At 28.5% G+C, this 25163-nt stretch overlaps 4 protein-coding genes across 16 annotated transcripts; 2 read left to right on the forward strand and 2 right to left on the reverse strand.

Moving 5' to 3' along the window:
- The first annotated feature begins 728 nt into the window (after positions 1 to 728).
- On the forward strand, positions 729 to 3824 carry Ast (single-strand DNA endonuclease protein asteroid). 3 transcript variants are annotated; one of them, XM_076304003.1, is made up of 3 exons: positions 729 to 2682; positions 3208 to 3361; positions 3439 to 3824. In XM_076304003.1, exons 1-3 carry the CDS (start codon positions 1369 to 1371, stop codon positions 3567 to 3569), a joined length of 1599 nt encoding a protein of 532 aa, XP_076160118.1. In that variant the 5' UTR covers positions 729 to 1368; the 3' UTR covers positions 3570 to 3824. The 3 variants fall into 3 exon arrangements, with proteins under 3 accessions (XP_076160118.1, XP_076160117.1, XP_076160119.1); XM_076304002.1 differs by having other exon boundaries at positions 3208 to 3824; XM_076304004.1 differs by lacking the exon at positions 3208 to 3361.
- On the reverse strand, positions 3296 to 7613 carry LOC143143115 (uncharacterized). Of its 3 annotated transcripts, none has more exons than XM_076304032.1 (3): positions 7475 to 7613; positions 4007 to 4299; positions 3296 to 3931 (listed from the first exon to the last, which is right to left on the reverse strand). In XM_076304032.1, exons 2-3 carry the CDS (start codon positions 4268 to 4270, stop codon positions 3866 to 3868), a joined length of 330 nt encoding a protein of 109 aa, XP_076160147.1. In that variant the 5' UTR covers positions 4271 to 4299; positions 7475 to 7613; the 3' UTR covers positions 3296 to 3865. The 3 variants fall into 3 exon arrangements, with proteins under 3 accessions (XP_076160147.1, XP_076160146.1, XP_076160145.1); XM_076304031.1 differs by lacking the exon at positions 7475 to 7613 and adding an exon at positions 4570 to 4708; XM_076304030.1 differs by lacking the exon at positions 7475 to 7613 and having other exon boundaries at positions 4007 to 4705.
- Positions 7457 to 17243, reverse strand: Orp8 (Oxysterol-binding protein-related protein 8). Of its 7 annotated transcripts, XM_076303995.1 has the most exons (18): positions 16614 to 16686; positions 15958 to 16236; positions 15357 to 15499; positions 13658 to 13786; positions 12323 to 12375; positions 12007 to 12237; positions 11789 to 11933; positions 11178 to 11399; positions 10237 to 10391; positions 9963 to 10141; positions 9703 to 9880; positions 9466 to 9562; positions 9139 to 9335; positions 8943 to 9068; positions 8637 to 8885; positions 8349 to 8516; positions 7816 to 7991; positions 7457 to 7714 (listed from the first exon to the last, which is right to left on the reverse strand). In XM_076303995.1, exons 3-18 carry the CDS (start codon positions 15490 to 15492, stop codon positions 7483 to 7485), a joined length of 2673 nt encoding a protein of 890 aa, XP_076160110.1. In that variant the 5' UTR covers positions 15493 to 15499; positions 15958 to 16236; positions 16614 to 16686; the 3' UTR covers positions 7457 to 7482. The 7 variants fall into 7 exon arrangements, with proteins under 7 accessions (XP_076160110.1, XP_076160116.1, XP_076160109.1 ...); XM_076304001.1 differs by lacking the exons at positions 15958 to 16236; positions 16614 to 16686 and adding an exon at positions 17223 to 17243; XM_076303994.1 differs by lacking the exons at positions 15958 to 16236; positions 16614 to 16686 and adding an exon at positions 16757 to 16943.
- Taf7 (TATA-box binding protein associated factor 7) lies at positions 17039 to 19607 on the forward strand. 3 transcript variants are annotated; one of them, XM_076304008.1, is made up of 8 exons: positions 17041 to 17272; positions 17371 to 17482; positions 17596 to 17724; positions 17998 to 18078; positions 18140 to 18506; positions 18594 to 18947; positions 19047 to 19216; positions 19345 to 19607. In XM_076304008.1, exons 2-8 carry the CDS (start codon positions 17396 to 17398, stop codon positions 19366 to 19368), a joined length of 1212 nt encoding a protein of 403 aa, XP_076160123.1. In that variant the 5' UTR covers positions 17041 to 17272; positions 17371 to 17395; the 3' UTR covers positions 19369 to 19607. The 3 variants fall into 3 exon arrangements, with proteins under 3 accessions (XP_076160125.1, XP_076160123.1, XP_076160124.1); XM_076304009.1 differs by having other exon boundaries at positions 17041 to 17236; XM_076304010.1 differs by lacking the exon at positions 17998 to 18078 and having other exon boundaries at positions 17039 to 17482.
- Positions 19608 to 25163: the final 5556 nt, after the last annotated feature.

The following is a 25163-nucleotide window of genomic DNA, read 5'->3' on the forward strand; positions in this document are numbered from 1 at the left end:
TAAAATCAATATTGTGCTTATGTATATGCGAAATCAAGAAACACAATACGTAATTCCACATTTAATTTTCTTAATCATAAACCCTCTTAAATTTTTGAATTTCAATGTTGTTTACTAAAAATAAGTATATTTAGACATTCTTTATTTTCTCTTGATAATCTTCTGGTACTTATTGTATTGTTATTATACTGTGTGTCGTCTAAAAACTCTTGTCAACTAATTTCATTAAGAAATGTATATACATGAACTTATACACACAGTAAACTAGAATATTGATAAAAAATAATTTTTATTTGAACTTTCTATTAAAGATTTCACATTTTTATCACTTATGTGTTATATACTAGTAATGCAATTTTGTTTTTTCTTTACTTGTTTATACAAGTGTGTATAAAAGCAAGATTGATTTTTAGAGACAAAAATATAAACCATACAAATAAAATTCGAAATTTAGTTACCACTGGACTCGCCAGTAAGATTGATCTCGCAATTAGAACAAAACGCCCTTTTAGCGAAAACCATCTGTTTCCGATAAGGGAGTTTTCTAGTCTAAAACACAGAGACAATTCTTCATGAATTTTGTTGTCAAATACTTTTGTATTTGATTTCCTAAACAAATATGTGATTAAACTATTGTAATTCAAATTTCTTCGTTTGCATGTCTAGTAAAGTTTAAGAAATTTAACGATAATGACAAGTGGATAAAGATTAATCACGATGAAGGTGGATGTTGCAGCGCCTTCTGTCGAATGATGTGTCAATGTCATTTACCTATATAAGTTATCGATAATTCACCGTCATTTATCCAACTTATCTACATATGGGTTACCGACGATCACACTAGCGATAAACAACAGTTTTGTTCTCAAACCTCGCAACCGTTTCAAGTATTGGCATAGCCATACGTACATCAAGTAAACATTGTAAACTATTTTTTTGTATCATACACGAGCTCCTTTGCTATTTTGATTATAAATGAGATATTGATAGACGCTTCATTTTACGAAAGGTGGTGTCACAAACGAAATATAGAATAGCATCTTATCTTCCATTATGTATTTACGTTGGTATTGATTGATATGACACTTCTCTGTAACAGTAGAAACTGGTAGAGACAGGTAGAAATATGTGATACCTGGTGAAATAATGAATTACACACTTACAAGGATGATATAGACGGTCAAAATATAAGATTTAGTATGAAAATAAAATTAAAAAACTGATCAAAAGTGTGTAGTATTTTTATCTAAATGAAATGTGGTTGATTGCACAATATAACCTATGTATAAATAAAAACTAATATTTATACATAAAGTATCAGTTTGTAATATAAAACATTAAGGAAAATATCAATTAAAAAATTCTAAAATGGGTATTTCAGGTTTAACAACTTACATAAACAATCGCTCAGATCGTTATTTAGAATATTTTGAATTACATGATACATATTTAGTAGTTGATGGTAACAGCGTTTGTTGTCAAATATATAATTTGTACGCAAAATGTAATTGTAGCTTTGGCGGCGATTACGATAGATTTGCCCAATATGTGTTGGATTTCTTCGATGATTTATTAAAATGCAATATAACACCATTAGTTTTGATTGATGGTGGTTATGAAGATAAAAAACTAAGAACAACTATAAATAGAACCAAAAATAAGATCCATATAGCCTCACAATTTTCTCCTAGTAAACAGAGAATGAAATTTTTCCCTTTAATGAGTAAGGAAATTTTCAAAGATGTTATGAAAGAAAAGAATATTCGACATGTGCAATGTTTATTTGAAGCTGATAATGCTATAGCTGCAGTAGCAAGAATGTTAAACTGTCCTGTACTGAGTTATGATTCAGACTTTTATGTATATGGAACATTATACATACCGTTTGATACATTAGATTATTATATAGTCAAGAGTTCAACTGGAAAAGGTTACATGAAGCGTTGTAAAATTTATAGAATTGAATACTTATTAAATTCATTTAAGGGATTAAACCAATCAATGTTGCCATTAGCTGCAATATTATTAGGCAATGATTATATAAAATGTGGTACATTTAAATATTTCTTACGTTATTTGAAATTGCGACATGTAGCAAAAAAGAGATATAATAATCAACAAAATCTTATAGAAGCAACTTTTATTTGGCTGAGTAGATATACTCTGGACAAAGCTGTCATTGAAATTTTATGTAGATTACCAAAATCTATGAGACAAAGAATATTAAACATAATAGAAACTAATATAAACAGTTACACAAATGTACATACAGATGTACTTGTTCCATTGGGTTTTTCAAAAAGATATGCTGCTCAAATGACTATACCTTCTGTCAACAAAATTTTTAAATTTGATATAGATATTAATAATCTAACATACATAGAAGAAACCAGTAAAGAAGGAGAGTTTGAAACAAGCAAAGAAGATGAGGAAGAAAATGAAATAGAAATATTGGACACATTCAAAGGATCAGAATCTGCTTCCAGGAATGCACTTGTTAATAATTTGCCTGTGTGGTTTGTGAATGAGTTCCTTATGGGCAATTATCCTTCATACTTTATGGACTTGTTAGTTCGACGTTTATATGTTTGTCCTGTACAGATAGAGGATTATTCTTATCCTTCAAGCAATGTAATAAGTTTGAAAATGATTAGTGTTATATTTGCACTTTTAAAATCAATGGTAGGTGAAAAGATAGGTTCTATGAAATGTATGATTAGAGACTGTGAAAAAAATCTTGTAAGTTATAAATTAGAAGCCACTGATACTATGTTTTCTTCTATACTTCCATCTCCATCTAATTTTAGAGAAGTTCCATTAATTGTGCGAAAAGAAATTTTAAATAATACATTAGAGATTATGAATATGGAGTGTATAAATGAACTTTTACCAGAATGGATGTTGTATATTATTTGTGCTAATTATTGGATAAAACAACATCAATTATACGAATTGCATAAATATTATGTATATTCTGTACTTGTCTGCTTATTGTTTAATATAATAGATTTGAAGATTGGAAAACATAGAATTATGCATAGTTTTCAAAATAAATATGGTACAATAATTCAAAATATACAACAGAAAAGAAAAGAAAGTAATTATAAATCTCATTATTCAATGAATGTTACAATTATTGAAGCCTGTGATGAAATTAATCTTGATGATTGTTTAATAGCAGCACCATTTTTTATTTCTCATTTTCAGATGGATCAAAAATTGTATTCAAATCCAAAAAAATTTAATAGATCTATTGTTCATGCATTTGCAGAATTTCAGAGTTGTTTAAGACATAGTATGAATTTAAATGCACTTTTAGGCTGTCCTTATCAACAGATTAAAATTGCTAATTTATTCAATGGTACTCTATTGTACAATTTATCTAATAATTTTAAAACGCGGTTTGATATTGAAGAATACATAAATATTATTCTCCAGAATTCTCCAAGCCTCTGGAGGGTGTTTCATATACTTTTATTGAAAGTAAGATCTCTGTTTACACCATTGCTTCAAAATGGAACCAATTCCCACAAAAAACGAAAAACAAAGAGCAAGTATACAAAGACTAATTGAAATGTAGATGATAGTAACGAAAAATATTTTGGTGTGGATAAAAGTTTTTGCGATTTAAAATTGTATAATGCAAATAATTTTTTTGCTTTTACTTAATTTTGTACAATAATTGAATGTATTTTACGATTTATAAAAAAAGTAGGTTGAACTTTCTTATACATATATATGACTATATAAATACATGTACTTAATTTGTAAAATTATAATTAAAGCACAAGTATAAAGTAATAATAAACTGATGATGCATGAAGATGTAATTTCTTTTTTACTTATTTGTAATCACTGCATTCTTTTAATTCCTTTTAAAAGTACACTTTTTATTTTGATTTCTATTCTTTGAAACAGAGGATTTATTATGCTGAAAAAATAAATAAGAAATGTTGAGAATTGGAAAATAAATACAAAGAATTTAGAATAAAATATTTATAGTTACATTTGTGTACATTTCCCAGAATTTAGCAAATGCTGATGAAAGTCTATTTGCTTCTTGTCGTAAAGTAGGCAAATAATATGCATCTTCTGCGTGTTTCATTATTAATCCAACGTAAACTGCACAATCTAATTTTTTATTCAATTCCTCTTTAAATGCTTTTATGTTACTATTAACTGGATAACTATGACGTAAATATTCACTGATGAGATTTGCATTGACATAAACTCTACGCAGTTGCAATCTCTTTATTGCTAGACGGATCATCTGTGGTGTTATTGAGATATGATTCCTAGCTAATAGATTTTGAAATAACATGTTACAATAAAATAATATATTTAATTTAGTATATTTAAGAGTACGCATTTTATAGTGATGTACTGTATACAAATTTTTATATAGATAGATGTAATCAAATTTAAAAACGATCGTAAATATCAGTTTAGATATGACAGAATAAAATAGGAAAGTAGGTATGCTTTGACAAAAAATATTCAATTTACATTTTTGAATGTACGGAAAATGCAGACGATAACCTTACAACAAATTTATAATGTGCATCTTACGTGATGTAGGCGAGTTATCATCATCATCTGTATATTTCATGTTATGAGAATTATGGTTACTTCCTGAGAAATATTATCAAAATGAGCATGTATTGTTTCTATTGAATTTAGAAATCGTCGAACGGTCACTGAAATGTCTAAGTACTAATAAAAATCAATTTTATTTTTGTATTTCTTTTTATAGAAAAAGTTTCAATAAAAATATGAATAGTTTCGCTATTACAAACTTGTCAATTTCGAATGAAGAATATCAAACATTTCGGAATTACTTTTAATGTTATTTATTTGTCATAGCATTACATGTTACTTACAATATTTATCAGCTTTTAGTGTAAACAATCAACCGAACAATGCAAACATTTAAAAAGATATATATGTATTAATATAGCTACAATGTAATATATTGTTAAGAATCACTTATATAATTCCTTTAATTATACAAAATGTGTATATTTAAAATTTATAACATATTTCAATAACTATCTACTTCCTGATATTTTACATCTAACTTTGATAGTTTTAATAAATTACAAATTTTTAAGCATGTTAATAAACCATAATCAAGCAATAATGATTCAGAAATAATTATTAAAGAAATTAATAACATAAAAATAGTGAACTATGAATAGTATGAATAAAATTTCAAGAAATTTCCTAACATTTTAAATCATAAAAAGATATAAGACTTAAATAAATTATAATACAAATATATCAGGTACTCTACAGAAAATATCTTAGATTATGGTAAATATTACAAAAAATAATCTATTTCATAGTACACAGCACCACATGTGAAATGTGATAAGAGTTAAATAACAATACACTTGTTTGTATTGCTTGTAACTCTTTAAACTCTTTTAATTCTGATTCCCTTTCCAAATTACTTATAAATAATAATAATTAGGTACACTGAGAAAAGGATAAGTAATAAGAATAATATAAACTGGAAGCTATTATAAATATTTGTGCAAAATATGATAAATATTGATTAAAAGAACCATGCTTTATCATGAATAATTTTAGAAGTACCACAACTGTAAATTTTATCAGTAATTTCAGTTGTAAAAAGCTATACAAATTAAATTCATTAAACTTATATTTCCATACCCATCATTATTTAAATTATATAAAACATTTACAAGACAGTTTATAGCTAATTGCAGTGTTCTAAGAAGCAAAAAACTATATATTACAATGTGGGAGTAAAAGATCAAATTTTTCACAAATAAAGATTCCAACCTCTAACGAATATTTTATCACCATATGGTGCCTTAAAAGTTAAAATATAACATGAATAAAACAATACATTAACTTTGATCCTAAATGTTAGTCATTAGTAAATTATATAACGTCTGCAGTTAATTTTTAATATCGATGAAAAAATGCTTATTATTTGTTAATGTACATGTATTATATGCACGAAAGAACAAATAATTGCAATTGAAAAATTGTTATACAAAAAATAACATAATATTCCACTTGTATGTAATGGTCGTCCGTACTAATGTTTCATTTCACGCAAACACTAGATCTACAGTACTAAATGCATTGTTATTTATAAAAACATTCTGCTGTTTCTTATTTTATTACAATGTGCACATTGTATTTCTTTGAACTTTGAAAAAAATTTTGAAATTTGAATAGGATTCATAATTAAATTTCATTCTCCGTTATTTTACTAAAAGTCAATTGTATTTATTACTGAATTATCCAATATTGACGAATATTTTATCCCCATGTACCACCATAAAAATCAACATAGGATATTTTGATTGATATACTATTATAAATACCAATTGTTCAATTTGTCTATTGTTGAAACTTGATATAGCATATCAAGATTGAAATTAAAATTAGTTATATTTAATTGTTCATTTCAACAAAATTACTACTGTTCTTGTGTTTCAAGAACTATATAATAAATTTAAAAATTGTAAGAAATATATAATAAATTTTAGGACTATTGTAATTCATAGGCATCCTGTTTTAATTTGCTGAAATACAAAACAGCATTATCGATACAGATCTTCCTAAATATTGAAATGTAGTGATGCAACTCTTATTAAATATGTTGCAATAAATTCAGCAATACAAAAATATGAATGATACAAAACAAATTCATTGCTTAAGTTATCTTCCAAAAATTTGGACAAAGTTTTCATTCACTTGATTTTATATTAAGAATTATCTAATCAATAACAATACTGGTGACCAGTTAATAATATTTTCAAATTATCATTTCTTGATAACCACTGTAAAATTTATATTATATTTAACTTGGAACTGCAATTAGCTTTTCCTCTTTTATGTTCTTTGTAGTTTAGGATAATATAATCAAATTTATAGAAGTATGTTATTATATCTATACAATGATCTTATTATTATCAATATATTTTACTATTGAGCGACTGCAGTAAAGACTACAACATCGTTAGAATCTCTGAATAAATATAATTACTTCCCGTGCACTATTGTATAAAATATTATATATACGATAAGCTCAAAGAAAATGTAAAGTTGCAATCTCTTTACATTTTATAGTTTTCTGCTGCTGTGAGGACCGTTTAATGAAAATTATAAATCTTATACTAATCACTAGAAAAGAAGCCCTACATTTGTACACTCAAAAGAATTATTCAACGTAACATTAACTAAAGCTTTTAAAACTGTAAGTAAATCAAGATTGCACTATCATTATAGATATTTCTTAAAAGTTCTGAATTCTTTATTCTATTTTTTAGCAACATTCTACCAAACCAACGTGCTTTATTACCTTCACCAAAAACACGTATAAATTAGGTACTTTAAATGTTAGGATTTCTTCTTGTAAGGCTTTTTAGATAAAAGCTGATAATTCGAATCGAGAGAAGATAAATAACATATAAAATGTATACTGTGATCTTACCAGGTTCTTCAACCTCCACTGGGTTCTTTACTCCATATTTTTACAAAGTATTGTACAAAAAAAACAATTACAATAACAAGAATTGTATCTATGAAGTTTTTTAACATACTTATACTATGATTTTGATCACCTTGTTCTCTTTGTCTTATAGCAAGTTGCTCTATTATATACTGTATACGATTGAGCTTCTCACCATATTCCACCATTTGACGTTCTACTTCTTTAATAATATCTATTATTCTGAAAAAAATTATGTTTGACCGATTTTAAAGTCGCTATAAAGAAATTCATTGTCGTTATTTTGTGATTGTAACTATAATTAGCAATGTTGTAATTTTTACCTCGTAGTAGGACGCTTTCTTTTGCTTATTGACTGACTAGAATCTGAATGTACCTCTGCTGATGAACTTCCAGAATCATGAACTGTCTCTGTTAATGGTAAATTGTTGGACAATTGCCTTTTTGAAGATTTTAACACAGAGAGCGAAGAACGAGATTCAGCTTGAAGAAGTGGAACCTACAATATAAACAATAAACTTTTTAGATAGAATGAATGATACTTTTTTCTTGTATATATGAGTGATTAAAATCACTTTTTATTATAATAACTATGTAATATATACTATTTATAATATATATATATATATATATATATATATATATCTTTTGTTGTAGTATAATTACTACAATAAAATATAAATCTTGTTAGTATTTTGTGTATGTGAACACTTGATTCCAATCAATAAATTTGGTTTATTATTTTTTTTTTTACTTACAATTTTGATAAAATTGCAATCAACTGCACTTTAACATTATTAGTACCTCATCACAATACAAACATACATTTAGTTGAATAATTTTTACATTTCTTTACCTGTGTTTGTGGATCAGCTGAAACGATACTACCAGCACGCATAATTGGAGTCTTGTGTCTGGTCTTAGTACGCACGATATAATCTTGTTCATATTGCACGACATCATTTCTAGGATCCCACGGTCGGACGTCTGCATGTCGATAAACCCAATTACCCGTTATAATATCCTGTTAACAATAGTAAGTAACTTCTTAAAAAGTTTAAGAATTAAGAATCATCTAAACATTAACAAAAGTCATTCCTTTAAAATATAGAATTTCAAAATTAATGTTATTTATTATTAATACCTGAACGAAATATTTAGGAATCCATTCCTGTTCCTTTAGTTTTCGTTCTCTAGCACGTTCTCTTTGAGCTTCTTCCAATTGGGTTTTTGCATCAGTAGCAGCAACCTGATCATCTCGATTGATTGCTTGTGTAACATCATACCATAATTTTTCACTTTCCCATCGACCTTGATGTTCCAGAGGTACAGTGTATTTCTTCAACCGTTTTCTACGAACTTCTGGAGTTGGATTGAAGAATACACTTTCTTGCTGCAAGATTAATTCAATGTATGTATATTATATTAAAAGTATTTGTATGCTACATACCCCTGTCCTCTTATCAGTAATTAAAATTTGGCCATCCCAGTATCCTGATATAGTGGCAAGAGTTTCCTTTCCAAGACGTATTGATCCTACAACTTGATTCATTTGTTCTGCACCACCAATGAATGGCTGTTAAAGAGGTAACATTATTTTTATAATTATATTTACAATTTTGATTTTATATAATGTTGTACATTACCTTGAGTTTAAATTCTATTTCAGTATGATAGCCTGTTTTCTCACAATTTATGTGAACTTTTCCTCCTAGTTCCATAGATAATGTACCCATAAGGATACCTTTGCAATGAGCATAAGGTATAGTCATTGTATAATCTTCTCCTCTAGGTAACATTGTCAATATCGCAACACCATCTAACACTGCTGCTATCGAATTTCCTAAGAAATCAAATATGTATTTTTCTTCAATGGGTTTTATACAAACAGAAATCGGATGTTTTTCATTTATATCATTATATATGTTATTACATTAAAGCATGAAATTTGTTGTTATTTTTTATATACTCACCATAAAATTTAGATTTAGCAATAATTGTACCACTAATAGTATATCCATCTTGACGATTTGTAACATAAAACCCTGATATAGGTGGATGATGAGACAACTATAAAAGCAAGTTACAAGTAGTCAAAGCAATTTTTAAGTTAAAAGCACTTATAACTGGCAATTATTAATAAAGATTATGCAGTAATGGAAATTATATGCATGAGAAATGATGAAACTTCGAAAAATAAAAAATCTTACTTGTTCAGCTATATAGAATGTTCTTGAACCATTAAGGTGCTGCCAATAGCACCGGAAAGTTTCACCCAAAAGTGGGTTATATGGTTTTTTCAAACCTTGAGGTTTCTTATAGAAACCAGATAAATACCACTTAACAACTCCTTTCATTCGTGTAAATGCATCATCTTCTAGTACTGCTCTGTAAAAACAAATAATAATGCATATATACTTCGAATTGCATATGAATATTTCTCAAAATCTATAGATTTATATATATTTACTGAGACAATAAGTCTGCATGATAATAAGAATCAGCCAACTTTTCTAAAAACGAACGAGGTTCTAAAATAAAGGTTGGTAGAACCACTTTTGATAAGTCCATGCCTGGTCGAACTTGTTTCATCAAAAACCATATTAATGATTTTTGTTCTTCCTGTAATTCTGTAACGACTTCCCCTGCCTACATGTCAAATTAAAGTTATGTGTATAAATATTTTATGTAGAATAACTTAAATTACAAATATAAAATATATGAGACACTATAATTTATCTTACGGCTCCAAGAACTTCTTGTTCGTTTGCAACATATGGAATTTCATTAATTGTTTCAGGCTGATCTTCTTTAGCTGATCCTTCAGATTCACTGTCTGAAGCACTAATTTCTGCATCCGCTACTACTCCATTTTCTGGTTGACTAATGTCGTCCAAATCTGTATGTGAGGAGTGCACAGGATCTAGCGTTACTACTTGTGGAGTGTCATACTGAAGGACATGTATAGAAGGAACAGTCATACGCCGAGTGGAAGAGGGAACAGGTTTTAAAGTAACAGATTCAAAGTGGGATATGTCAGAATAAACATCTCCACCACCTAATGCATCCACAGAATTTGAGAGTGCAATCTCTGGATGTGTAGCAGGTGTTGGAGATCTACCACGAAATTGTTTATCCCAATGCAATCGCATAACTGCGTGATATAATTGTTGAAACATTGGAGTTGGTGAAGGACAATCACTTTTAGGAGTATCTATTACAGAAGGTGAAAATGACTGTGGACATGATAATAAATATCTTTGGGGTGTTGTAGGTAATTGAAGAGCATAATCAGATAAACATACTTTGGATATCAAAAGCAAGTGTTTAAGGTGACAAACGCCAGGGAAGGAGTGATAATAATGATAAGATTAATATTATTAATCTTCAAAAACAAAACTTAAAAATATATTTATCTGAACACAATCCTCTTTCGATTAGGATTAATCATGTGTAAAATTTAGGAATGTTTGGAATTAACACGTTTATACTTAATTTTTATAATACAAATAAATTCAACATTTTTCAAGTATTATAAATCACATATTTGACTTAGTAAAATACCAAAAAACTTTAATATAAAAAAAAAAAAAAAAAAAAAAAAAAACAGTTTAACACAAATTTAAGTACTTATTGAACTAAAAATTGATTTCATATATCACATAAATTATTTTGTAAAACTCACCATGTTCATCAAAATGTTTTTCATAATCTGCTTCACTCCACTGAGTTTCATGAGTTGTTGTAGTATCATGTGGTAGAGTACGTGGTAATGCACTTGTAGATCGTACTATTAACGAGGAACAACGTAAAAACAGTTCAAGTGCATCCAGCCAACATTTACCAGCTGCCTGTGAAGGAGCTCTAAAGATTAAATAAGAAGTTGGCAAAGGTAGTACAACAGCTCCTGCAAACGTACTTTATGTTTTTATATAATTTTATAAAATATTTAATTTCATAATTAACCCCTTTATGTACAACGACGAATCTGACTCGTGGTTACAATTGTGGGCTAAACGTAAACATCGCGAGTCAGATGCTGTTGTGATTACATATAATATATAAAAATGTATATATTCATAAAAAAGGAAAAACAAACTAAATTACTGGTTAAAAGTTTTTTCATTCAAGTACATTTGACTTCCATATAATTGGTATTGCATAAGGTGAAGGTAACAGGGTATGGTTACTTGACATGTAATTGCAAGATGTTACTTTGGCGGATTTTGCGAGCGTCTTTCCCTACCAATTAACTTAGAATGGAAGGGGTTAATTTATGGAAACTTTCTTATTTACCAATAGCCTCTTTTTCGGGTCCTCTTGGAGCCCATATTGACTGTTCCAAGGGATGAAATAGTTTAAAACAAAACCCATCCTTTTTACTTGGGCGCTCTATCACTTGACATGTATTAAGTAAGACTGTTCCCACCCAATGACTACTCTGCAATAATTATGTGGACGTAACTTTGAATGAAACAGAAAAATATTAAATTAAAAATAATATAGATGAGCACTTTTGTTTTTGGACTTTTGTATAGTAATAATAAACCAGGTTTCAGAATACACCACAGTTTTGTCCAACTCTTCAATGTTCCACGAACTTTAAGCCAATCACTCATTACAATGACAGTTGGATCCTTAAATGATCTTAAAAGTTCATTAGCAACTCTTTTTTTTTCCATTCGATAATTCTTTCTTTGAGCTTTATATGATTCCTTTCTTGTTAATTTACAGGAATCTAAGGACTAAAAATTATATAAAAATTATGGAAAAGTCACTTTACTTTTTTACAAAAACAAGCTGATTACTTTGAACTCATTAATTATATACCTTATCAGATGCATTATCTGTCTTCTGATTAGCATCACCCATTGTAGTTAACCCTATAACAAATAAATTACTTAAATTAAATAAATATTAACAATATCATAATATACAAAAAAATAATTATATTCATGAAATTTATCAATATTAATCTGCTAAACGAATTATTGACAAAATCATTAAATAATTATTACTAAGAACATAATTTTACTTACGTATTAAAGAAATTATTGTACACTGATAAATATTATACTTATAATTTAGTACTTAATGATTTAATATTTCATATGAGGACATTCTTCCCTGTTTTTTTTTTGCATTAAAGTGTGTTTTATACAATGACTATTATATGGAGATGACAATATTTATTAAAAGTTGATAAATGATATTATGAATTATTGCATGAAAAATTATTTTATAATCATATCTTGATGTATTCTAAATAAATTATATTGTTATCATAACAAGTTTAGCAAGTCCAATCCTGATATTTTTATGACAAAACAATCTTATCATGCTATGAAAACAGCACATAGTTTTAGAATTTCTGAAAATTATAAAACTAGATAGTGTAATTTGGATGTTATAAAATACAATATAAATTTTGTACTTTATAAAAATAAAATTATTATATATAACATAATTTTATTAACATAACCCATTATGCAGTTAGCATGTTTTACATTAGAATTTTTAATTTTGATCATTTTTTTATACCTATAGTGATTTCTATTGAAGAACTATATTCCATACAGTATATGAGTTCTATTTAGCTTAATCATAGCTCAAATAGAAATCAATAAATAAAACAATATATTCTATTAGTATAGTAAATGTAAATCATAAATTTTGTATATAATAATTATAATAGAATATTATTTGTTTACTTATACCTTGTATTTATTATGATCTATTTAATACATATAACACAAAATATTCAACACAAAATTAGACAATTTTTTTAGTAACATTTCAAATTTTATTGAAATATGGATATATTATTTCAAGTATTAAAATATATATGTCTAAATTTTAATAAAATCTGAAATACTATTTCCGAAAGTGTCAGATTTTGTATGAAACGAGTATATTTAATAGTATATCAAATAGGAATATATAATGTACAAAGATTACATCATAAAGATTATGGATTCCACTATATGCATAATATATAGGTAAATGTTGTAAGCCAAACAAGAAATGAAAGAAGGCAGTTTCTTACAGCTAATCGACTACTTTAAAACGTAAAAAAGAGTATTTATTTCACACAAAAATTAAAAAGCATCTGGCAAATTTTTAATTACTATCAATGATGGAATTAACATAACTTTGTATTTATACCTGGAGATAGTGGAGGTGCAGCAGTTGTTAAATTTACACTTGTTGATAGGGACTCTGTTGACGGAAGTTTAGATAACGTTGCAATTTGTACTTGAGCACTGCTCCGTCGTTGTTGTTGATCCACTGGTTCTATATATTTAGTTTATTTTCAGTCATAATTACTTTTTATTCATATTTGTATAATAATTTACGAAATTACATCTTTCAAGTGTATACATGTATTTTTTAAAATCACAAACTCTTTGATCTCTTACGCTATAAACTATCTAACAATTAACTAATACAATGAAGACCAAAATCAAGTTATAAAGTGTAAATTTGTTTTTACAACATTAGTTGTGAACTGCTGATAACATCAATTTTTAAAAACAGAATTTACGATAACATATAGTTATATTGAATACAGCTTTAAATTTGAATTGAATTTATTTAATCAAAAAAGTATAGAAATTTCAGCATTAAAAAATTTATATACATGCTACAACAAAAATATGTAATTTTGCTATATATCTAGGTTGCATGCATTAGAGAAAAATTATATTGTAATACTATAGAAATGCATAGTCTTACACTATATATATTGGAAACTATATGTTCACATTCGATTAAGGAGAACATTATTAAATACTATTAAATGCTAAACACATGCAATAGGTGCACTATGTTTAAATATTATAAAATGTTTATGTTTAACATTATAAATGCTTCATGCATTAGGTATATTTACAACTTTTAAAAAATATAGTTTTTTCTAATTTACACACAATATTCTTTTAACAAATTTATGAATAATTCTACATGTTGCATAATGTATTCTCATATACTCGAAAGTGAAAGATGTGCTAACAGCATGAATGTATTATGTTAATCCATTACATCTGATAAAAATAATACTTTAATGTTTCTACAAATGTATTTTATTATTGTACTCAATGTAATATTTATATGATATTAATGACACCACATACTATAATATTACTGGAGATTATATTCAAATAGTAAATGTCTCCAATTTGTATGACATAGCTATTACATATAAATTATGTAATGATGCAAAACAATGATACAACAAATTATGTAAAATAACGAAACACTAATAATATGAGTAATTTGAAATATATACATATGTATATGTATATATACATATGTATATATATATATGCATCTACTTATTGATTTCCATGATTCTAATACTGAGGCTTACAAATGTATACACACAATCCATATGAATAAGCCTACCTAGCTTACTTGGTAATGTATAACATCCATGGTCACTAATACCTTTAAATGATAATCATTTTTGCTATCAATCTTTAATGAATACATATCAAATTTACTAAACGAATACCCATTACTAATAAAACCCTATAGATATAAATGAATACTTCTAAGATATTTCCGAAAGATGTTGGACAATCTACTAATAAGTATAAATGATTTGAATCAGTTCAAGAATATATATAATATAAAAGTAAACTAAATTTTAGCAAATTATTATGATAGATAAAAAATTATTGTGTAGCATGTATTTGTTTTTGAGTGTATAGTATATAACTACTATGAAATTCATATCTAATAATATTATATTACAATTGTTACCACTATCAACTGAAAGATTTTCCTTAAACTCTCATGGGACATCTATTTTTAATGACACAAGAGCAACATTTAAAAGTTATATGATATAAATCATACTTACGATTACTAAGAGATCGGTTAACATTTGGTGATGTCATAGTTTTGGAAGAATCAGAAGCACTTCCAACAGCCACAGAATGAGTTTCTGATTGAGATCGATGATCACTACCAGGTACCACAATTGGTTGGGAACTCATTATGGATCTGTTAAACATTTAAATATTACAAACATTAAAACAACTTATTTCATAGTCATGATAAGTGCAACAAATAATAATTAATAGTACAATTTTTAATATACAAAGAATACCTAATTACCCAACATATTATTAGAATTAAAAGAATGACAGATATCACAACTACAGTGGACATAACGTATAATGCATGTCATTGTAAAGTGTTGTGTAATGATAATTAATATCTACACCATTTTATGTTTTATAGACGACCAATAGAGTTAAGTACATTTCTTTACAAAACAACTATTTCAACGAGTGAAAAAAATTAGTAAGTGTAACGAAAATAATATGTAAAACCAGTTTATAGATTTATTTGGCTTCTTAGATTGCTATTAAAATCACAAATATCGATAATTTTGCCGTAATAGATGGTAATTTGTTACGAAACGAAAAAAAATATTATATAAAGTATCCGCGACTTACCTGATTTTGAACAACTATTCAACCAGTCAATACTTGTATATCACAACGATTAATTAAACGAGGAACGAGTATTAAAACACAAAGAATGAAGTAAATGTTGAGTTCATCATTATGAACAATTTTAATTCTTGAGTACAACGCACTTTGTAAATTGATCTATTTTTCACTGATGTAATTACAAACATTCAAAGCAAGAAAGCGACATACACAGACGTCAGCAGTACGACGGCGCGAGCGCAAAGTCTGATGTTCCATTGATCACTAGCTGTTATAGCTTAACTATAAACATATGGACTGTTAAGTTATTCAAAACGAAAACGTATGACGCATAATATGATGCAGTTATTATTGATGTAAAAGTTATAAAAAGAAACTTTTTAAATAATAGATGAAAATCGTTTTTTATACAATGTGATCCTTTAGCTGCAGCAATGAAACAATTATACGCATTAATAAGATTCAGTCAAATTCATTATTCAATCGATTAACAAAGCATTTAACAATAGTAAAAAGATAATGTTTTAGGATTAATGTTTAAGAATGTCCTTTAATTGATTTCTATATACAATGATAAAATAATTTATATTGTAACTCTTTTAGAAATTTGTGTTTGAATAATGCTTTGATGGATCAAGATTATTAATGAAAGTACGTACTGTGCACATATTGCCGGTAGTATTTTTAGGAAATAGAAAAACAGAAAGAAACAAACATTTATATTTGCTTAAGAGCAAAGTTTTGAAGATAGTGTAATTACGTTAATCATTAATTCAAGAACCGTATTTGCGAATTTATTTACCGGAACTTATTAATATTGATGCCCATGTGTATCTTTCACATGTGTTGCACTCAACCAAAATATATAAATATCAAATATCGGAGAAACAGCTTTCGTATGAGATACGATTTTAAGATTAAGAATTACTAATCAGATAACTGAACGATATGTTATAGCGTTCAAAACCAAACTAAGTAAAATCCAAATAAAACGCTACCTCCATGTATTATAGATTGTACATACATACTGAAGATTGGTTAATCATTACGTCATAACCGACGTCACAATAATGGCTGTCTTTTCCTTTTTTGCAGTAATTTAATAAACTCAGCAAATCGATTCAATTAGATTTTTTATTTAACAATATAACTAAAATTAATTATTGATATTTTTACGCTTGATAGTTTATCTATAATAATCACATTTTAGTTTAATTCTATCCGATCGTATCATGCAGTTAGTATCAGTTTATCAGTGGTTTACTTACTTATCAGGAAAAATGTATGTAATGTTTTATGTTCTGCTAAAAGTGTATAGGTCCGTAAATTATAAATTATTAAATTGAGAATTCAAAATTTGAGAAATTGACTGATAAACACAGAAATTTGATTACAATATATTAGTTTATGCTTAAGTTAGGGCGCAACATTTTGAAGAAACATGAATCGTCATCCAAATCCAGATTATAAGAACCGCAGTGAGCCTCAAGCAGAATTAGAAAGTCAATTCATTTTACGCTTACCACCGGTAATTTTATTTTCTATTAAATTAGTAAATCCAAATTAGTATCCAAATTGTTTGAGGTTATGAAAGAAGAATAACATGTTGGCTACATTTACCAAAAGAAATGTTTTTCTTAGGAACCAGCACGAGTTTTGCGAGAAATTCTACGTAATGGATTGCCTTTAAAAGATAGGCTGTGTATAAAATTGGAGAATGATATGCGTTATGGTGAAGTTAGATTTGATCATTGGTTACTTCATGCCAAGGTAAAGTTTGAATTGTTATTTGTTTATTCGTTTCTATTTGAATATTGTTACTTGATTGCCTGCTGATAGTTCTATTTAATTAATGTATTGTACTATACAAATTTATATGTTGATATATTAATCATTAAAAGTATCATTGGTTATTATCTGAAAAGATTTTTAAGATTATTGCTTACAAAATGCAAAGTGTAATAATATAAGAGATATAAAATATATGTATTAACTGTTCATATTATCTAAGATAATGTATCTAAAAGCATACCATAAACTTAGGTTGTCGATTTGCCAACAGTTGTGGAGTCATTGAAAACTATTGACAATAAAAGTTTTTATAAAACTGCAGACGTTTGTCAGGTAAAAGAATTTATAATCAATAACCTAAGAGCAAGGTATACATAGCAGTTTTTGTTTATAGTTATTAATTTGCAAAGAAGAAGATGATCATACTACAACAGATGAAGAATCTCCTGTACGACAAAAGAAGAAAGATCCAAATAAAGTAGACAAAAAGTTTTTATGGCCACATGGTATAACCCCTCCTACTAAAAATGTGAGACGTAGAAGGTTTAGGAAAACCTTAAAAAAGAAGTATGTAGAAGCTCCAGAAATTGAGAAGGAAGTAAAGCGTTTATTAAGAGTTGATAATGATGCTGTTAATGTTAAATGGGAGGTAATATGTGAAGATGAAGATCAATCAAAACCAAGTAAAGTATCATCGTCCGGTACTGTAAAAACTAAAAGAGAAAGTATTAATGGTAATACTTCTCAAAGTCTTGATGTCGGTAAGCAGTCTAAATAAAAATATAAATATAATTAATGAATATAATATGTAGTTCAGGTTTGTGCATTTATGTTATGTTCAAATATAGCGGAACATGATATATTTGGTGAGCCTGTAAGTGATAGTGAAGATGATGATGAAGAAGCAAACATAAATGTTATGGAACTGGATGAAAATAGTCGACTTTCGGCAGACAGTAGAGTTTCAGATTCTAATTCTATGCAAGCTACATATTCGGAAAGATCTAACCATAACACAACAAATAACACTCTTGTTACGGAGTTCAAAAAAGAAATGTTTCAGAATGATAATAATTGTGAAACAGAAGGAGAAAAACCAGCAGATACAATACCTACAAAAATACCTAAAATTGAACAATTTCATTCAGAATATATTATTCCAGATGATTTCTCAGAATTACCATCAGCTTCAGTATCAAAAGGTATTGTATATGATTCATAATATATATTCTATCTATTAAGTGGTAGATTTGTACTATAAGTATGTATACAGACAAAAGTTTTTTGCCTTTATATTATAGATTCGTTACAAACGCGTCTTGCAACATTACATGCAGAATTAGCTGAATTGCGACAACGAAGACAACAACAAGAACTTGAAATTGCTAATATTGAAAATGTTAAATTAAGACAAAGATTTCAAGAAATATTGGATAATTTATTGACACAAGAAATGCAAAAAGTTCAAGAGGTATATACTCCTACTATTTACATAATTGTAATATTGTTTTCTATAAAAGTTGCTACATTATTTTAGAATAAAATTTTTACTTACACAACATAGATTTTGTTTCATATAAAATAATTATGGTATTTCAGATTCAAAATTTGGAGTTGGAATAATATTTAAAATGTGTTATATCAACCAATTAAATACTGTGATCAGAACATCGAGATTCGTTATGTTCCTTATAACAAAATATATGTGAATTATTATTTGCACTTTTTTTTGTAATATACTTTTACCTTAATATAATTTTTATTTAAAAGTGTGATTGCAAGTCAAATGCTGTATAACATTCTCAATATGTATCTAACACATGAATAAAAAAATAATGTTGCAATCGATATAAAATGATAACTGTGGTTTTAAATTAAGACTGTGAAGTGAACACCATATTTAGAAATAAAGTAACCAACTTACTATTTGAATAATATTTTATCCAGGTGTAATCTAAAGAAATGCATTATAAGTTTCAAAACATTGCGCGTTATGCATGATGCAACGATTTGTAACTCGACAATTGGTCGTTTCTGCACCAATGAGAACTCAGTGTGTATATTCGACTATGCTTTCGATATAAGGGCGACAAGCGTAATAGTTGGCTCGTGACAAATGTAAATACGGTGCGGATCTTTATTTCCTTATAGTGTGGAACATTAACTCGTTAAAAAGGTAATTACTCTCGTTTGCATATTCTTTCAGTTCTGTAGTTTTGACTCGGGTAAGTGAAGCTATTTTTACGGAAGCTCTTTGTTTTCCACTACTGGCATCTGTTGATGTGCTGTCCTCCTTTCTATGCGGCGGTAATGTCAACGAATTATAAGCGAGTATCGAGCCTTAAATCGTTCATCGATTGTAGCTCTGTTCGGTGTTCATGCGATTAGATTTATTAGCATTCAAATATCTGTTAATGTATACTGTTTTCATAATATTAGCCCATCCATACTGTATTCTAAATTCACATTACGCAACTATACTTCATTCGATCACATTAAACGATCAAAATATTTTGTTTTACTATATATACGCATTTGTTCTACATGTTGTGTTGATATAATTATTAAATTGTTGTATAAACATTGCCGCTTAAAGTAAAGTACTACATTTTGTAAAAAACGTAAAGAATCTTTTGTATAAATTTTAATAGTTTATATTGAACATCTTAATATATGTTGTAAAAGTGTACCACAAGTTTTTCATTTGTGGTACGCGACGTTTTCAGTGGTTTTCAGTAAATTATACAAAAAGTATATATCACTGTAAATTTCGCGAATACATAATATATCACCGACAAATTTTGCGCAATTGTAAATGTAAAATTTTCTTCCACCTTGCTCATCGCCATTAGTGTATCATTGTAATACAACAACTAATATTACATTATAACTAATTTATAATTATCATAAATACACATACACGTATTTCCTTTCGAGGAAAAGTGACCGTAGTATTCTACACATATAATTATATTGGCTATATGGCACGATTTGACACTTTACAGGGATTCGTAGCCATCCAATTAGACAGCATACGATAGCATACCGACAGGTGGAGTCCCTTACTTAGCTAGTGCCTTTTCCATACGTTGATGTCAAAAAACAAAGAAATCAACAAAATCATGGGTTTCCGCTTCTACTAAATATTTCTCTCATAAGACAAAAGATGATACACTAATTTTTATAGGATCATTTACATCGAATGTGCATCATATAATCTAGATCAAGTGGAGTAGTACGACATTTCTAGATTACCCGGGTTTTTTTACGCATGCGCAGTCTGATGACGTTGAAACCGAGATGCATAACGAATGTATGGACGTTAAAATGCAGTAGGCTGTAACAAATATTTCGCGATAAATTTCGAGTTGAGCATTCTTTAGTTTTGGATTTTATAAATATTTACACATTTTTTTAAAACAGCAAAACAGGATACGATATTCGTTTTTATTCGATTAAGGTAGTGTACTGATGCTGTTTTCAACACATATGCGTAAAAAAACTCAATCCATCTGGGAATATTTGTGTGTATGAGTAACATTTCAATGGGGGAAGGTGCCTAAGCTCTGAAGTTAGTTAGGTATGGCTGACGCGCGCGCGCACAACTGGACAATTTATGCTTTCATATTCGTTTAGAATAGTTATGATATATGTCTAATTATGATTGTAGTTTGTATTAATATATGTTTTTTTTAATATAGCATACAAGCTAAATCACAATCATTAATTCGGTTTCAGGCACAGATTCTACGACCAAACGAAATACATCTGTAACGATGGCTGACGAAAAATTTAATCCTTGTGAATGCATATGGAACCATGAAATAGTTATGCAGCGACTGCTTGCTATTGTGAGTGACGACAACTGAATTTTTTGTTCAGAATAATCAGCTATTGTACGTCTGATGAAAATGTATTGAATACATGCGTTGTACAACTTAAAAAAAAAATAAATTCCACTTTTCACATAATCAAGTTTGAAAATATATAGAACATATAAAACCATAATAGTATGTTTTTAATATTTTTGCTAGGAAAACAATTTTTTCTGTTATAAATTACTATTTCTGTATAATGTACATATATTTTGGGGGTATTCTGTATGTTGGAGCTCTTAAACTTTTATATAGCGCAAACAAGCATTGCAGACTTGTGTTAATTAATGATGGTAGTAAGCGTTTATTCAGAAATCGTTGTTGTTTACATTACGCACGGGAAAAACGATACTACGAACGTCAACAAGTTTACTTTTATTACCACATTATTTGTTTCATTTGACATTTATTTTTTAAATATTAAATCATTAAAACAGGAATTGACCAAATTTCGAAATTGTCTAGCAACATATCAATTAAAGAGACGCAATATACATAAATAATGACTTTCACGAACATATAGAGTGATTTTTATAAAATAATCAATGTCTTCAAAGTTGAAGGACGTACAGAAGAATTATAATGATCGTCATATTACGTATTACTTGCATGAAAAATGTTTCCAAAATATTGAAGATGACCTTGAAATGTTCTTCATGTTCTCATTTAAAAATAATTGTTTAGAATGACGTTTCTCATCTAATTGAATAATTTTAGTATGAATAGTTATTTAATATATCTTTGAACTTTAGAGACAATCGAATTGATCACTTTATAGGAATCATCTTACCTAATTACTAGAATATTTTATTCATGCTTGACCTTGCAAAAATTTTGTTACCATAAGCAGATTTATAAGAATACATTGTATGTTATTGTCTCTCTTGTTAGCATTTTGTAAATAAAATCTGAATGGAAGAGTTATGCTGTATATGTTATAAAGGAAATTTTGTGTATGAATATTTTATGAATAATATTTTTATTGCTTCAGTTACGGCAGAGCCAAGATTATTGTACCGATACGGAATGTTTCAGCATGCCGCAACGTATGTATTGTTGAATCATGTAGCGTTCTAACGTCCTCAGAGTTTCTCATGACTTGCTTACTTATTGCATTTGGGGTCTTGTATGCTCAGACCAAATTCACTTCATCGAGTGAGAAACGATAATGCTAAAGATCAAGATAATGGACGCGTAAGCATTGTCATTTAAACTATTCCCGTTAATTTTTATTTGTCTAAATATGTATTCCACTTAAATTATATTAATATTTTTCATGTTGTGATATATTATTTTTCTAGGACTCAAATGATGACCCTCCTACACCACTGCCAACAGCGCTTTAAAAGTGTAATTTGATAACGCGACATATTTTCGTGTGAATTTTTGTGGTAGAATCTATCGAGCTTATGAAGAAAAGCAGAAGTAGAAAAAGGAGAATACCTAACAATTTGTCCAATTTATATAATATTAGAATACAGTTAATCTGCCGCTAAGGAATGTAATTTCTTATACACTGTTAAAAGTTATGTATTCTTTCTCTCTCTCTCTCTGTCTTTTTCTCTTCAATCTTTAATCTTTATCATACTACCTTGATCAAAAAGTTTTAGGACTTTATTCATAAAATCAAAAATACAAATTTATTCGTCCAAATCGATATGGTCCCCTTCAAAGTAGTCCCCATTGACTGCAATGCACTTGTGCCAGCGCTTGATCCAATCCTCGAAACACCGCTGGTACTCAATTTTCGGTATGTCCATCAGAGCCGTCTTCGATTTTGTCATGACCTCCTCTCGGGTACTGTAACGCGTTCCGCGAAGCGATTTTTTAATTCGGTTGAACAGAAAAAAGTCGCAGGGAGCCAGATCTGGTGAATTTGAAGGCTGCTGGATAGTGTTCGTGTTGTTTTTCGTCAAAAACTCGCGGATAAGGATCGCATTGTGCGCCGGTGCGTTATCGTGGTGCAAAATCCACGAGTTGTTTGCCCACAAATCTGGCCTTTTTTGACGAATTGCTTTGCGCAAACGTCTCAAAACGCCCAAATAATATTCTTTGTTGACTGTCTGTTTTTCTGGCAAGAATTCTTGATGCACAACACCATTGTAATCCATGAAAACCGTGAGCATCGCCTTCTTTCTTGACTGAAAACGACGTGGTTTTTTCGGTCTCGGCTCTTCCGGTGCACGCCATTCACTCGCTTGATGTCTGGATTGTGTGTCATACTCATAAATCCACGTCTCATCTCCAGTGATGATACGTTTAATAAATGTTAGGTCGGATTCGGCCTTGGAAATCATGTCTTTCGCGATTTCAACACGGTCCTTTTTTTGCATGAAATTGAGGTCTTTCGGCACCAGTTTTGCAGCGACACGTCTGAGGCCCAAATCACTAACCAAAACGTCTTGAACGGATCCATAAGCAATGTTCAAGTCCTCTGCCAGCTCTCTGATGGTCAATTTGCGGTTTTCGGACAACATTTCTTGAATTTTATCGATGTTTTCATCGGTTTTCGACGTTGTCGGCCTGCCACTGCGTTTGTCATCCTCGACCGACTCACGACCACTTCTGAAGCGTTCGTGCCATCGAAAAACATTTGATCTCGAAGGAGTATCGTTGCCGAAACACTTCTCCAACATATCCAAGGTCTGCGGACCGTTAAATCCGTTTTTTACACAAAATTTAATGCAAACTCGTTGATGCCCAAATGATGCCATTTTCAAAATCGAAGACACGAACAAAGGAGATGTGCTCAGTACAACGTAACTTTTACAAATATCAAGCTATGATGCTGAAATTGGAAGGAAGTGTTAATGACAGATATGGTAACCTAACAAAAAAAAAAAAGAAACAATCGGGTGATTGACAGCGACACACGGGGGGACAGTCCTAGAACTTTTTGATCAAGGTAGTATACCAGGAGTATGTGTAAAAAGGTAAGAATGAAGAAAAAATTGAATTTCTAATACTGCACTATAGGTGTATTAAAAATCGACTTTTAGGAGTGCATACATTTAAAAAATGGATAAAATTATAATGGTAAAGCTAAAATAACAAGGCATTACAAAATGTGTTGAATGTACTTGATATCTGATGTTATTGTAAATAGCCTGGGTACTTGTAATCCAATAATAATGTTGTATTACAGTACTTATGTTAGTATCGATAAAACTTTATTGGAGACATGTAAATTAAATTTTATGATAAATTTAAATAATTTAAGATGAAATTTAAGCGAATTGTTCTTATTTCTATTTTTTGGCTAGTGCTTTTGAAATGTTTTAAAGATTTGTTGTTTGAGCATAATAACACGGCAGAAATATGTATTAAAACATTTTTATTTCATTTTATGTTAATTATATGTAACATGATAATATTCTTAAAAGGGAATGGTGCGATTGGGATAGAAAACTAGGTACAAATATAGCAGTATTACAGATAATTCATTCAAAATGAATAAAGAAAATTAAGTATTCAAGAAACATTTTTAATAAGCTGCGAAATTATTAATTTACTCCTTTTTCAAACTAGTACATATAGTGTTCT

This window comes from Ptiloglossa arizonensis, chromosome 2, assembly GCF_051014685.1.
Source record: "Ptiloglossa arizonensis isolate GNS036 chromosome 2, iyPtiAriz1_principal, whole genome shotgun sequence".
Taxonomy (NCBI): Eukaryota; Metazoa; Arthropoda; class Insecta; order Hymenoptera; family Colletidae; genus Ptiloglossa; species Ptiloglossa arizonensis.